The following is a 12,595-nucleotide window of genomic DNA, read 5'->3' as shown; positions in this document are numbered from 1 at the left end:
CAGCGCTTTGCCTGCCAGCGTGGACGCCCAACCCCCGCCCCGTTCTGGCCCTCCCCGTAAGGAGTGGGTACCCTCCCTTGGGCCTTTGGGGCCCTCATTGCTGTGCTCCAGGTATTAGGAAGCTGTAACCGCCCCCCCCCAAGTTTCTTTCCCCGTTTAACTGTACGCATTTCTCTTGTTTAGTCCTGCACTCCATGACGTCACTCCAGGACCCCCTGCAGCAGGGCTGCGTGAGCTCAGGTAACTAGCCACGTCTGGTGTTTTGAATGAAACGTTTCCCTGCCTTTTGTGTTTTCCTCTGGTCTGTACTGGGGGGACTTGAAGGGTCCCTCGTTCTGGGTCCAGTGAGCTGCAAACATGGTACCCTCTAGGCAAACTGGATTCGTCGAGGTCGTAGTTTGTAACGGAGAAGGAGGGAGTCGACGGCCGAGTGCAGGTCCCTCCAGCGTTTTCTTGTTCCTCCCCGCGCTCTTTCATCAGTCCATCGGCTCCTAGGTGTGAGGCCCTGTGTTCGGCGCTGGGGGCTGGGGTCCGAGTCAGAGACAGCTTCTGTGCTCAGAGGGCTTCCAGTCTCATAGCAGGGGACAGGGGACAAGGAACGGGCACTGCAGTTCAGGGCGTGACACTCAGGAGAGTGGCACGGAGGTTGGAGTCCAGCCTGGGAGCAGGTGGGGGAGGGCCTGGATCCCGGGCCCAGGCGCTGGGGCTGCTTCCGGGTGGCATCTGAGAGCCCCGAGGCCTGGTCTTTGAGGTCACACCTCCGCCACACGGACTCCTGGACACGGCAGCCCGGGCTGGCCCACACCCCTGATTCCTGGACCCCCTCCTTGTCCTTCCCGTGTGCCCGCTTGTGCCAGGCTTTTCCCACCCAGCTCTCAGGAACAGCCAGCGTCATGAGCTGTTCCTCTGTTTTTCTTTCTTTATTTTTCTAAACATGTTGATTAGTCTCCATATCCCATTGATTCATTGAAAACACAAACAAAGCTAAGTGAGGAGCGTGGAGCCCGCCAGCCTGCTGGAAGTTTTACGAGGGAAAACACGTGTCGTGAGGGGAACAGCTGGGCGGCAGCGGCCGCCACCGCTTCAAAACTCCAAACCCACACACAGATGCAGCCAGAGTGTGCTGGGCGCAGCTCAGTTCCCGGCTGACGTTCTCTTGTGTTTCGGGGTGTTCCATCTTGAGGGGTGGAAGGCTGTATCGAACCCAAGCTCTTGGTTTTCTTGGCTGGACCTCTAACTGGAGTGGTTGGCCCTCCGAGAAGGATCAGGTGTACCTGCTTCTCCCCCGCCTTCCTGCGTTGGCCAGTTTCAGTAGCAGGTACTGGAGAACTTATGCAGCACTGGTGCCCATTCAAAACACATTAGAGAAAATAATGGACGTGGTTGTTTCTGCTAGAGTTTTGCGGACGTTTGCCTGGAAAATTCTCCTTGCCTCTTGCTCTGATGGGAGGCCGGCCCCCTGTTAAACTCTCCAAGTATCTGCTACCCCATCAGTCAGGACCCAACTTGGCAGAATGTGACTCACGGTTTTTTAGATCAAAACCCCTTGTTCCTAAATAAAATAAGAAATCGCCTGCAGTCCCAGGGCAGTTGTGATGGATGCCAAAACCTCCCCCGTGTCGGGACACATCCTTAAAGAATGGCTTTTTACTTTTTATTGTGCAGCAAGCACTCGCTGCCCTGCTGCAACATTCCTATGACAGCCACATTTCCAACCTGGGAGCAACTCACAGGGCTCCTGAGAGGGATGTAAGTGATATTTGCAAGAGGTCAAATTACTCTATAAAATAAGGAGATTTAAATTTGTGGGGAGCCTGCAGATTGAAGGAGGGAGGGAGGCAGGAGGCAGTGAGCCCCTGGGTACAAGTGAGCACTGTAGAACTTTCCCCTGCTTTCTGTGAAGAGGCCCAGGCAGGCCTGTCTGTGTCACCTCCGCAAGACGGGAGGGAGGTGGATGGCAGACCTCTCACTCGACGTGCTTGTCGTGAGTCAGCAGTTGGGAAGCCATCAGTAGAAATATTAATTATGGTGATTGTGGAGAAAGGTGGAAAACTTATTTCTTACATTCTAGGAAAATAGAAAAAAAAATTCTTTTTTTTTAAGTCATGATGGTAGCTAAGCAAAAAATGTTTCTCTGGATCAGGAAAGACTAGAAAGTGCTTGTCAGAATGAAAAGACAGATGATCATATAGTGGCAAGATCGTGGGTGGTAGTTTTCCTTGTTTGAAATTTCTTTACTATCAGCGTTATCCTTTCAGGAGTGTTTCTAAAAATTAAAGTAGCCGTGCCTTTCGGTATGTGGAATTGAGATTTGAAAAACAGAATTCTCTTATAATGATGAGTGTTGGTAAATCAGTGGGATGAATGACTGTTGAGACGCCAGGATCTTTGACAGCCTGAAAAAATCCGTGTCGGGACTTCCCTGGCGGTCCAGCGGTTAAGACTCCGCGCTTCCAACGCAGGGGACGCGGGCGGGGAACTAGGATCCCGCGTGCCGTGCAGTGTGGCCAAAAAAAAAACCACAGTGTCTCGGAGGAAGCATTCAGCATTGCTCCCCCAAAGGCAGGGGAGTAACGCCTCTGGCCTAGGGTTTCTCCAGGATTCTGATTCCCTGCTCTCGCCGTGGCTACCGCGGAATCCCTCCAAGAGGCCCCCCAGACCCAGAAAGGTGCTCTGTCCTTGGTGGTGGCTCCACGAGGCCTCTGGCCGAGGCAGCTCAGCGTGGTGGCAGCAGGTGGCCGCAGGAAGGCAATTCTGACCCTGGGTTGGTCTGTTCCTGACTATTGGTGAGAAACACTCAGTGTCTGAGAATCCAGGCTGCCGAACTGGCCCAGCCATCGGTTCAGCCTCCCAGGTGTGGAAGGACTTCGGAAGACCCGCCTTGTGTCCGCAGCCTCCGTCTGAGCGGATCGCGTGGGTCTAATGCAGGGCTGTGTGCTTAGTTACCATGGCGAGGAGGTGCCCCGCGGGTGGAGGGCCTCCCTCAGCTAACCGGCAAACTGCTGACACGGGACTCTGTTTTGCCCGCTAAGAATTGCTGTCTGCCTCTTTCTGCCCAGCCCTGTTGCCCTCAGCATCTCCATTTTCCTTAATGATTTCTGTGTCAAACTTGCCGATCAGGTTTATGATCAAGGAGAGAGAAACTGAAGTTTCCAGTGCATCCTCACTTCTTCCTCCTGGTGGTTGTGACCATTTCTGAACGTCCCTTTGGTGATTCGAGACTTGGGGTGATGGCCTTGGACACTGAGGAGAGTCGATGCCACTTTCAGCGAGTGACCTGCGCTGTTGAGGCCTTGGTGAGGAGAACAGAGGGTTAAATGCCAATCATATGAGTAACTTAAAAAAAAACAAAAACAGTTTTTAAAGGACAGAACTTCAGATCAGTTACCTGTTCCTATATTTCCTGATAGTCTAGTTTCACGTTTTTTTAGTATGTAAATGTATTCTTGGCTGCGTTGGGTCTTCGTTGCCGCGCACGGGCTTTCTCTAGTTGCAGCGAGCTCTTTGTTGCGGTGCGAGGGCTTTGCATTGCGGTGGCTCCTCTGGTTGAGGAGCGCGGGCTCTAGGCACACGGGCTTAGTTGCTCCGCGGCATGTGCGATCTTCCTGGACCAGGGCTCGAACCCGTGCCCCCTGCATCGGCAGGCGGATTCTCAACCACTGCGCCACCAGGGAAGTCACTCTCCACGCGTGTTTCCGTTGGCTTCTTTCAAAGCCCTCGGTGTCTTGGGTTGTCGTTAATCTCATATGGCAAGACAGAGGTGCAGGTAGTCCTTTGGGATTGGTTCTCCGGGTCTCCCATGCCAGCTATCATGCATCAGCTACCCTCGCCCCGCGTAGCAATAGCAGTGCTCAGGAGAAGCAAAGGAAGCGCTCAGAGAAGGAGAAAGGAGGGACCAAGTAAGGCTTGTTTTCTCTGAGTGTGGCCTGTGGTCATTTCTTATCAGTTAGGAGGGTGTTTTTTTTGTTTTTTTTTTTTTTGTTTTTTTTGTGTGTTTTTTTTTTTTTTTTTGCGGTACGCAGGCCTCTCACTGTTGTGGCCTCTCCCGTTGCGGAGCACAGGCTCCCGATGCGCAGGCTCAGAGGCCATGGCTCACGGGCCCAGCCGCTCCGCGGTATGTGGGATCTTCCCGGACCCGGGCACGAACCCGTGTCTCCTGCATCGGCAGGCGGATTCTCAACCACTGCGCCACCGGGGAAGCCCGTTTTTTTTTTTTTTTTAAAGAAGAAAACCTTGAGATGTAATGAAGGTGTACGTGTGTGTATCCGTGTAGGTAGTACGTAGGTACCACGTAGGTACCTAGTTAGATATGATCTACAGTTGGATTGTTTTTTTCCTTTTCATTCCTTAAAGCTCATTTCACATTCATGGTTCCTTGGTGTGATTAATCTTTTGGCCCCAAGGGAAAGAAGGAGACGAGAGACAGCTCCAAAGCAGGGAGAAAGAAAGGGGAAGGAACAGATTTTTCTAAATGCAACTCAGTCACTCATCACCTTATGGAGGACTGACAGGAGTGGCCCATGCGCTCAGCTTTGTAACTTTTTACTCTGGGAGCACTTTGTTACTGTAGCCCACAAGCTTCCGTGCCCAGATGGATTACTGCAAGCCGTACCGACGAAAGGATGGCCCAGTCTCCTCGGATTAATTATAAAATACCCAGCTCTTTCCCAGCGTGTCAGGCAGGAGCTGCGGGTTCCGACTCTGCCCCGGCCGTGGAGAATTCCACGGCGCCTCATCACTGTTCTTACCCGGCCGACCACCAGTAACGTGGGTGGTCCCACGGGTGCCCCCTCCCTGACATGAGCAGCAGGGGGCTGTATGCTGCGCGTGGCCTTACGCAGCCGGAGAGTCCCAGGGCCACAGCTCCCGGTTGGGGACAGGCCAGCCATCCTGTTTAATATGCATAATGGCTCTTGCTCGGTACCCATGAAATGACCAGGAGAACACGTCCGCGGTTTTAGTGCTTTAAACCCAGCTTCCTTGAATAAGCAATCAGTTCCTCAGTTTTGGTGACTAAGTCAGGGTGGGGCATTTGGATAGCACGTTCATAAGAAGAGGAAGGGCTAGTCGAACCCCCAGAGAATTCCATGGCACCATCTCAAGCCGGCAAAACTCTTTGTTCAGTGCCCTAGACTAGAACTGAGTTGGGGTTTTTTTTTTCCTTTCTTTTTTTTTCTTCTCTTTCATGGAAGTATATCAGTGAAAGTAACTACTGGTGCTCTCTGAAAAGAACTCTTCTAACCCTCATTTATTTTGAATAGCTGAAAAGATTTGTATATACATAACTGATTTATACATGGCCGTAGGCAACAGATCAAAAACAAAAGAGAATTCTGGAAAGCCACGTGTGAGCTAGGAAGTGACGCCTCCTGAGCAGGTGGCCCCTGTGCTCAACATCAGTCCCTGGGCTCAGCCTCTGCCACCCCACCCCACCCCCACCCCCCCACTCACCGGCCGTGACCTCGGGCGGCCGGAAGAACTAAGTGCCCATTCATTTCTCTCCTTCTTGGTTGTGGGCCCGCATGACGGCATTTCAGTGTCACCAAGAGTGCCACGATAAAGGAATTGTCTGTCCTAAGATCAGAAAAGTCAGGCTTCTGGAATCGGACGCAACCTACCTTGCCGTTTGTCTGTCATCTGGTACATGTGGGCGCAGGCCGGTGGGGGGGCCCGTGGTGCTGAGGGCGCCCCAGGAGGTGGCTGGGCCGTGAAGGGCGAAGGGGTCAGGGCAGAGAACGTTCCAGGTGGAGGGCTCTGCAGGTGCAAACGTTCATTGATGGCTGAGGACGGGGACATGTGCGGAACCTTTGAAAAAAAGCGAAAATAGTAGAAGCCCCGACTTTAGAGGCCTTCTGTTTCTCTTTTAAAATAACAGAAGGAAAGTGGATTACGGAGGAATTTTGTCTTTTCTTTATGTAGAATAGGGTTCCTGTTGCCGCCTTAAGGCTCGTATGTTAAGAAAAAATGTATGGAGATGAGGACAGAAGGGGGGCTCCCTGCTCCTCTGAGGTGGCCTCCGTCACCTGCCCCCGTGGCGGCCCTGGGCCCCAGGCTGCCCAGCCCGCCACTCCGTGGGCGGCTCTTTCTTGAGGGGAGGTGGGCTTCCGGAGCGGGGAGAGGCAGGCAAGCTGAGGCTCAGCGCACCCAAGAGCGTCCTCGGAGGGCAGGGCGGGAGGGCAAGGCTGTAGAGAGGGAGGACGGCTTCTCATGAGCTCCCCGGCAGCTGCGCCTCCCTGCGTTACCTCCGCGCCTGCGCTGCCTTTTCAGCCCTCCTAGCCGTTCCGGGCATTTTGGGGATCGCTGGTGGCGCCTGAGCATGACCCTGAAATGCCTCGCTGCAACATTAACCAGGAAGGCAGAGGAGAGGCCCTTTCGCTCCTGGGACGCCGGGGAGGGGGGGGGGGGGCGGGGGCGGGGTGAGGGTGGTGGTGGAGCCGAGCTGGCCCGGCCTGCCCTCCCCTAGAGCACACTGCACCTGCAGGCCCCGAACAGGCATCCCTGGAGCAGCAGCCGCTGAGCCAGCCAGCCCACTCAATGTTTTCGTCTCAAAGCAGCAAATGCTGTCACCATGATCCCTGGGAAAGGCTGCTTCTGCACAGATCAGCCCCCAAGGGTCTCTGTTCCTTGAGTGGCATTTGTCACTCGGTCTCTCCAAAAAAAGATGAGAGAATCAGAGTAACCCAGAGTAAGAGACTTTTATTTTTAATTATGGTTTGTGGGTTTTTGGGGTGTTTTTTTTTTGAATAAGTAAAATGCATCATGGCTACAAAACGCAGGATTTAAAAGAGCTTACACTCATTTTCAAAAGCAAGTCGCCCTCCTCCCTCCTCCCCAGGCCCCCAGGCGCTCTCCCCCAAGGCCCTCCTATTCGTTTCCTTGAGAGAGTCTTTGTATCTCGATGTTTGTTGCACACCGAAGGGAGCACACAGTGTTCAAGGTGTGTGTTGCTTTGCTCACCCGGCAATAGTCTGTAGAGACTGCCCTAGGCTGGGACAGAAAGAATTTCCTCCTCTTTCACTGCTGTAGGGAATTCCTGTATCTGGACATACCATACTTTATTTAACCCATCACTAGTGAGAGATATTTAGATTGATTTTGGGGGGGGGGGTTTTGCGGTATGCGGGCCTCTCACTGCTGCGGCCTCACCTGTTGCGGAGCACAGGCTCCGGACGCGCAGGCCCAGCGACCACGGCCCACGGGCCCAGCCTCTCCGCAGCACGCGGGATCCTCCCGGACCGGGGCACGAACCCGCGTCCCCTGCATCGGCAGGCGGACTCTCAACCACTGCGCCACCAGGGAAGCCCTAGATTGATTTTTAACAGCAGAACCTAAGAGACGATCCTGCGGTGAGCAGCCTTGAGCAGGTGTGAGCAGCAGCAGGGCGCGGGGGCTCAGAGCCGACCGCGAGGGCTCGGCTCGGCTCGGCTGCTGAGCACCTGTGTGGCCTTGGGCAAGTGACTCGACCTCTCTGTGTCTCAGTTTCTTCTTTAAAATAGAAAAAATAAAGTGCCTGTCTCCTAGACCTTTAGGAGTTTTAAATGAGTTCATGTATAAAAGCCTCCAGAGCAGTGGCTGGCGCAGAGGAAGTGCTAGTTGAGTGTTTGCTTTCCTACTGCGGCCCTTGAAACCGCTGCCATCATGTCATTTCTTGTGCACACAGACAGCTATAGAATAATGTACGTGCACACATGAAATGTCAGGCTCCTGGCCTTAAAGCAGAGAACGGGTCCAGCACTCACTCCTTGGGCGGAGACTGTCAAGCGAGAGCCTGGCTGGGCGGCAGCCGGCACGGAGGGTCCGCTGCAGGGTGGCCTGCGTGCAGCGCCCCAGATTCCTGGTTTCCCTGAGATGCCGTCCATCTTTGAAAATTGTCTGTCCACCTGCCATTCCGTGAAGTTCACCCAAAGTCTTGAGCTTCAAGAGTAAGACTACAGGTCATTGCTCAGGCCACTTGGGGCAAACTAGTGTAGAGCCAGGCCATCTCGTCTGGATACGGGGGTGACTGTGGGCACAGGTGGCCTGCAGCGCCGTCCCGCTCAGCTTCTCTTGGTTGCTTGGCCTGGACCCTCGGTGCTGGCACGCCCCAACTGCCCGTTAGGAGAAGGCCCCGGCGGGCCTTGGTCCCGGGCCTCTGGACACGTCTCCTTTCTCTTCCCCTTAGACTTTCTTTGGAGAAGGGAATTTACAGTACATTGGGCATTCAGTACAAGAGGCAAAAGTAGGTCACGGGTGCAAGTAAGGACTTCGGTTTTCAATGGTTGGCTTCCAGGGAAGGATGAAGAAGCTTAAATGCTTAAAAATCCTCAGGTAATTTTTAAAAGGCGGTAAGAGTATAATGAAGAAACTCATATGTTTGCACCTTTTATGTGCCAAGCACAGCACTAATACCTTTGATCCCTAAGTGGATCCAAGTGGAAATGAGTTATAAATAAATGTATTTTAAAATAATAATAATAAAATAAAATCAGATCCAAGATGAACACTTAACAGAAAACCGGATGCCTCAGTTCTCCCCCAGTAGCGTGTCCCTGTGTTTCAGGCTGGGAGCTGCAGAAGGGAAGGGAACCCAGCGACAAATCAGCGGCATAGTCAGAGCCCGGTTTGTGAAGCTTTGCAACAGAAAGTGTTATGACCCATCTGGCCTGTGATGCGGGTCCATGCTGCTTTGAAACCCCTTCCAGGCTAGATCCAAGGAAGCTACGCACAGTGGCCCAGGGTTCTTTCCCGTGCAAGGACAGCGCCGCCCTCAGCTTCGTGCCCTCTCCCTGCTGGTGGCCCTCAGCCAGCCCAGGACCCGGGGCCCAGCCCCCTGCTGACTGGTCCCTGGGCCAGGGTCATGGTCAGGAGTGAGAAAGGGGGTCCCAAAGAGAACGAAGCAAGCCAGGCGGCTTCCGTCGCCGGCTTCATCTTGATTTTGTGGTTTTTTTTGTTCTTCCCTTTGGAACTGGATTCCTAAATATAGCCCGAGTCTGAATTGGCAGATGTTGGGTTTGTCCTTTACAAGAGGGCCAAAATTAGTCTGTCATTTGGCACCTAAATAAAGCAGCCAAACTGCCTTTGTACCAACTTTGCAATGAGGAGGGACTGAAGTTGCCGCATTTCTCTCGACAAGGAAACTGTCTCGGAAGCTGGAGCAGCACCTCTGAGGCCAAGAGGCCAAGTCCAGAGGGATGTGCCTTCCTCCCGGCTAGACCCTCTCGTCTCTGAGTTACAGTCAATTTGTTCCACGTAGTTTAAATACCTCATGAGACTGGCAGAGGAGGATCAATACCCCACAGAAATAGCGCTCGGAGAGAACAGCGGTGGTGACTTTGATTTGGGGAGGAAAAGAGCAATCTGTCCGGAGTGCCTGGAGCTGGGTGCGGAGGGGCTCCCGAGGGGTAGCAGAAAGATGTTATAATCAATTACCACATCATAACACTGATGTATGATAATTACTGAGTGTTTCTCCTGAGATAGTGCAGCATTTGGCTGGGATGCAGTTCTTTCATGGTCCACTGCCTGATTAATATGCAAATAATAGGCTGATTGCATGATGAATGCAGAAAATGAGTTCGCTGATAACGTGAGCACTGGAGCGGGAAGATGATAAATTACTTTTACTGACTGTCGTACATTAAGTACCCTTTCTCAACAATTTCATCACAAATTAAGTAAAGCAGTATGGAGAGATTAGGAGGATGTGTAAAATAATGTACCTTAATAGCTTTTCTTTCTTTCTTTTTTTTTTTTTTTTTTTAATAAATTTATTGTATTTATTTGGTTTTGGCTGCGTTGGGTCTTTGTTGCTGCACGCGGGCTTTCCCTAGCTGAGGCGAGCGGGGGCTCCTCTTCGTTGCGGTGCGCGGGCTTCTCATTGCGGCGGCTTCTCTTGGTGCGGAGCACGGGCTCTAGGCGCGCGGGCTTCAGTAGCTGTGGCTCGCGGGCTCAGTGGTTGTGGCTCGCGGGCTCTAGAGCGCAGGCTCAGCAGTCACGGCGCACGAGCTTAGTTGCTCCCCGGCATGCGGGGTCTTCCCGGACCAGGGCTCAACCCCGTGTCCACTGCCTGCACTGGCAGGCGGATTCTTAACCACTGCGCCACCGAGGAAGTCCCCTTAATAGGTTTTTCTAATCCCATCGCATACAACGAAAATGTCACTTGGTTCTGCTCGGCACGGCCTGGGGCCCGTGTAGGGCCGGATCAGTGCACACTCAACCTCCGTGTGGCTGGGAAGCCGGGAAGCAGCCCACCACACCAGCTATTCATTCCATCTGCGAAGGATTCTCTAAGGAACATTCCATCACAGGCCAGACATCACCTGCATGCCAGGCTGCCTGGCAGGGTTATTGAGAGGGGCCAGGCTGCTCCTGGGGCACGTGCCGGAGCCTCTGCGCAGGTGGGCGCTTGCAAGCCTTAGAAATCTGGGGAAATGAATGCCACCGTCAGAATGGCAGCATGAGCTGCCTGCCAGAGAGAATCAGTACCGGTGAAGGGTGGGCAGGTCTGCCCGGAACCCTGGAGGAAGAAAACACACGCACGCGGGCGCGCGCACACGCGCACACAGTGCTTAATCTTTGATTACGGCAGAGCAATTTAACTAGAGAGTTTGTTTTTACTCAGCTCAGTAATATATATTTAGACTGTTTGTATGACATACATTTTCTCTTAATGCACAGGGCCGCACTGATAAGTGTGCATACACACAGCTGCTTCGGTACTAAGGTTATTGAAGGTGTAATTTGAAAGCATTGTTTCTAAGTCAGTCTGGATGTGTAGAAAAGCTAGGAGCGGGGGTGCACCGTGCTTCTGAGGCCGGCCCAGCGGTGTCACCAGTGCGGTCCCCGCAGCCTCACCAGCCCGGGAGTTCACTGCCGAAGTTGAATTGCAACTTAAAGAAGGTTTTTAATTTTTAACATTCCCGGACTCTGCTTTGGACGTGCGGATTTCCTTGAGAGCCTGTAAAAGATACACACGAAAAATCGTGGAAGCCTGAGGTGAGGGGCAGCAAATTTACCCACCCCTCGGGTGAGCGCTCCTGGGCTCAGGACCACGTCACCTGGGCAGCTTCCCCGGTGCTAAGATCCTTCCCCGCCACGTGCTTTCCCGGTTCGGTTCGGTTCGGTTCAGGGAGAAAAGAGGAGGGTGAGAAAGGCATCCCAAGAGTGAGGGAAGTGCAGGTGGCACACGGCAGTGCCTGATGGGAGGGCCCCTGTAGACGCGCGAATCACACAGCCTCAGCCCCTGCACCCCGTGCTGCGCCAGGACAGAGGCGACCTGCCAAGGACGGCCCTCCCACCTCCTCCCCACCTCGAGCGCTGACTTCCCGCCACGGGTCCGTCGTCCCCGTCGGTGAAACGCAACCAAAATGGAGCTCAGCCTCTTCTCCCCAGAACTGTGAAAGCACCGCCATCCCCGTGGTCACCTGAGCCAGGGCCCAGGCAGCCCACCTCAATCCCCCTCTCCCTCTTACACCTGCTCCCCCCCCACCTCTCACACACACACACACACACACACACGCACACGCACACGCACACGCTCACACAGTTTCTGTTTCCTAAACCTCCAGAACCATCTCTCCAGATTGCATATCGGGCCGGGGCCCTCCCCTCCTTCAGCCCCTTCCCTGGGGATAAAGTCCCGCCTTCTCAGTGTGTGACCCTGCCCCCCGCCACCTCTGTCTCTTTCTTGTTCCCTCCTCCCCAGCCTCAGCCTCAGTGTCACAGTGCTGTGAGCTGCCACCAGCCCCTGGACGTCCCCCTCCTAGCCCTCGTGCCAAGGGCTTTGTGACAGCCAGCTGCTTAGTGATGTCTGCCCGCGCCACCTCTGTGCCCCACCTCCCAGCACCCCGCCTGGCACTTAGAAGTTTCCCTTAGTGAACGAAGGGCACAGGCCCGCTCTTCAAGTGGCTTGGAAGGCAGGCTTGGGGATGTAAGCTGGCACAAGTTAAACAGAAACCTTGCTCTTATTAAGCAGGTTTTCGTTGTTAATAAGTAAACTGTTGTGGCTTTTAAGTCACTGTAAGGGTTCCTTAGGCAGACTTTTTTAAATGTTCACACACATACACCAGCACCTACTGTCTCCTTTTTACTATTGAAACAAAGAGTGAGTGATTTGGTAGGATTGCTGGGATTTTCGGTGACTTAAGGCAATGCCCGGGCTGGCTGAGGGCCAAAGAGCGAGGAGGGCGAGCAGGGCCTGGCCGTGGGAGGGGTGGGCACCAGTGCGTGATGCCGCCTCTTTGGGGTTGGGCTTTCCCCAGGCCAGGGGGAGACCCGCCCGGGCCCTTGGGGGTGGGGCCCGAGGCCCCCCGTTACCCCAGCACCGGCGTCGGGCGCAGGCCCTTGGAAAGCAGGCTGTTGTGTAGTGGGGCCACTTCACGCACTCCTGCATGCCTTAGTGTGTTGTTAGGTTACTTCTGTTCCTTTCTCGGTAGCAAGCATGCAGTTGGCGTGGCGGGAGGGGTGTGAAAGGTCCTGCGTGTCTCCGAGACGTCTATGAATGTCTCCACGTATTTTCTTTCAGGCCTCTGCTAATCGGTCCAAAGACCACGCATGCGCAAAAGCAAAATGCCCATGTGTTGTGGGTTTTTTGGGATTTTTATTGGAGTGTGCTTGA

General features: G+C 53.8%; 1 protein-coding gene across 8 annotated transcripts in view; it reads left to right on the top strand.

The window, feature by feature from the left end:
* The window catches only part of CUX1 (cut like homeobox 1), a 374,916-nt gene that overhangs the window by 313,493 nt on the left and 48,828 nt on the right, over nucleotides 1–12,595 (top strand). For 5 of the 8 annotated variants that reach the window (XM_067011760.1, XM_059038129.2, XM_059038127.2 and 2 more), the window contains exon 20: nucleotides 184–240. The exons of the other annotated variants lie outside the window; for them this stretch is intronic. In XM_067011760.1, the coding sequence (XP_066867861.1) occupies nucleotides 184–240 (57 nt within the window). The remainder of the gene's footprint in view (nucleotides 1–183; nucleotides 241–12,595) is intronic. 8 annotated transcript variants of the gene reach the window in all.

This window comes from Kogia breviceps, chromosome 14, assembly GCF_026419965.1.
Source record: "Kogia breviceps isolate mKogBre1 chromosome 14, mKogBre1 haplotype 1, whole genome shotgun sequence".
In the NCBI taxonomy this organism is placed as follows: domain Eukaryota; kingdom Metazoa; phylum Chordata; class Mammalia; order Artiodactyla; family Physeteridae; genus Kogia; species Kogia breviceps.
Note: the sequence above shows the minus strand (reverse complement) of the source record. Positions and strands in the feature narration are given on the sequence as shown.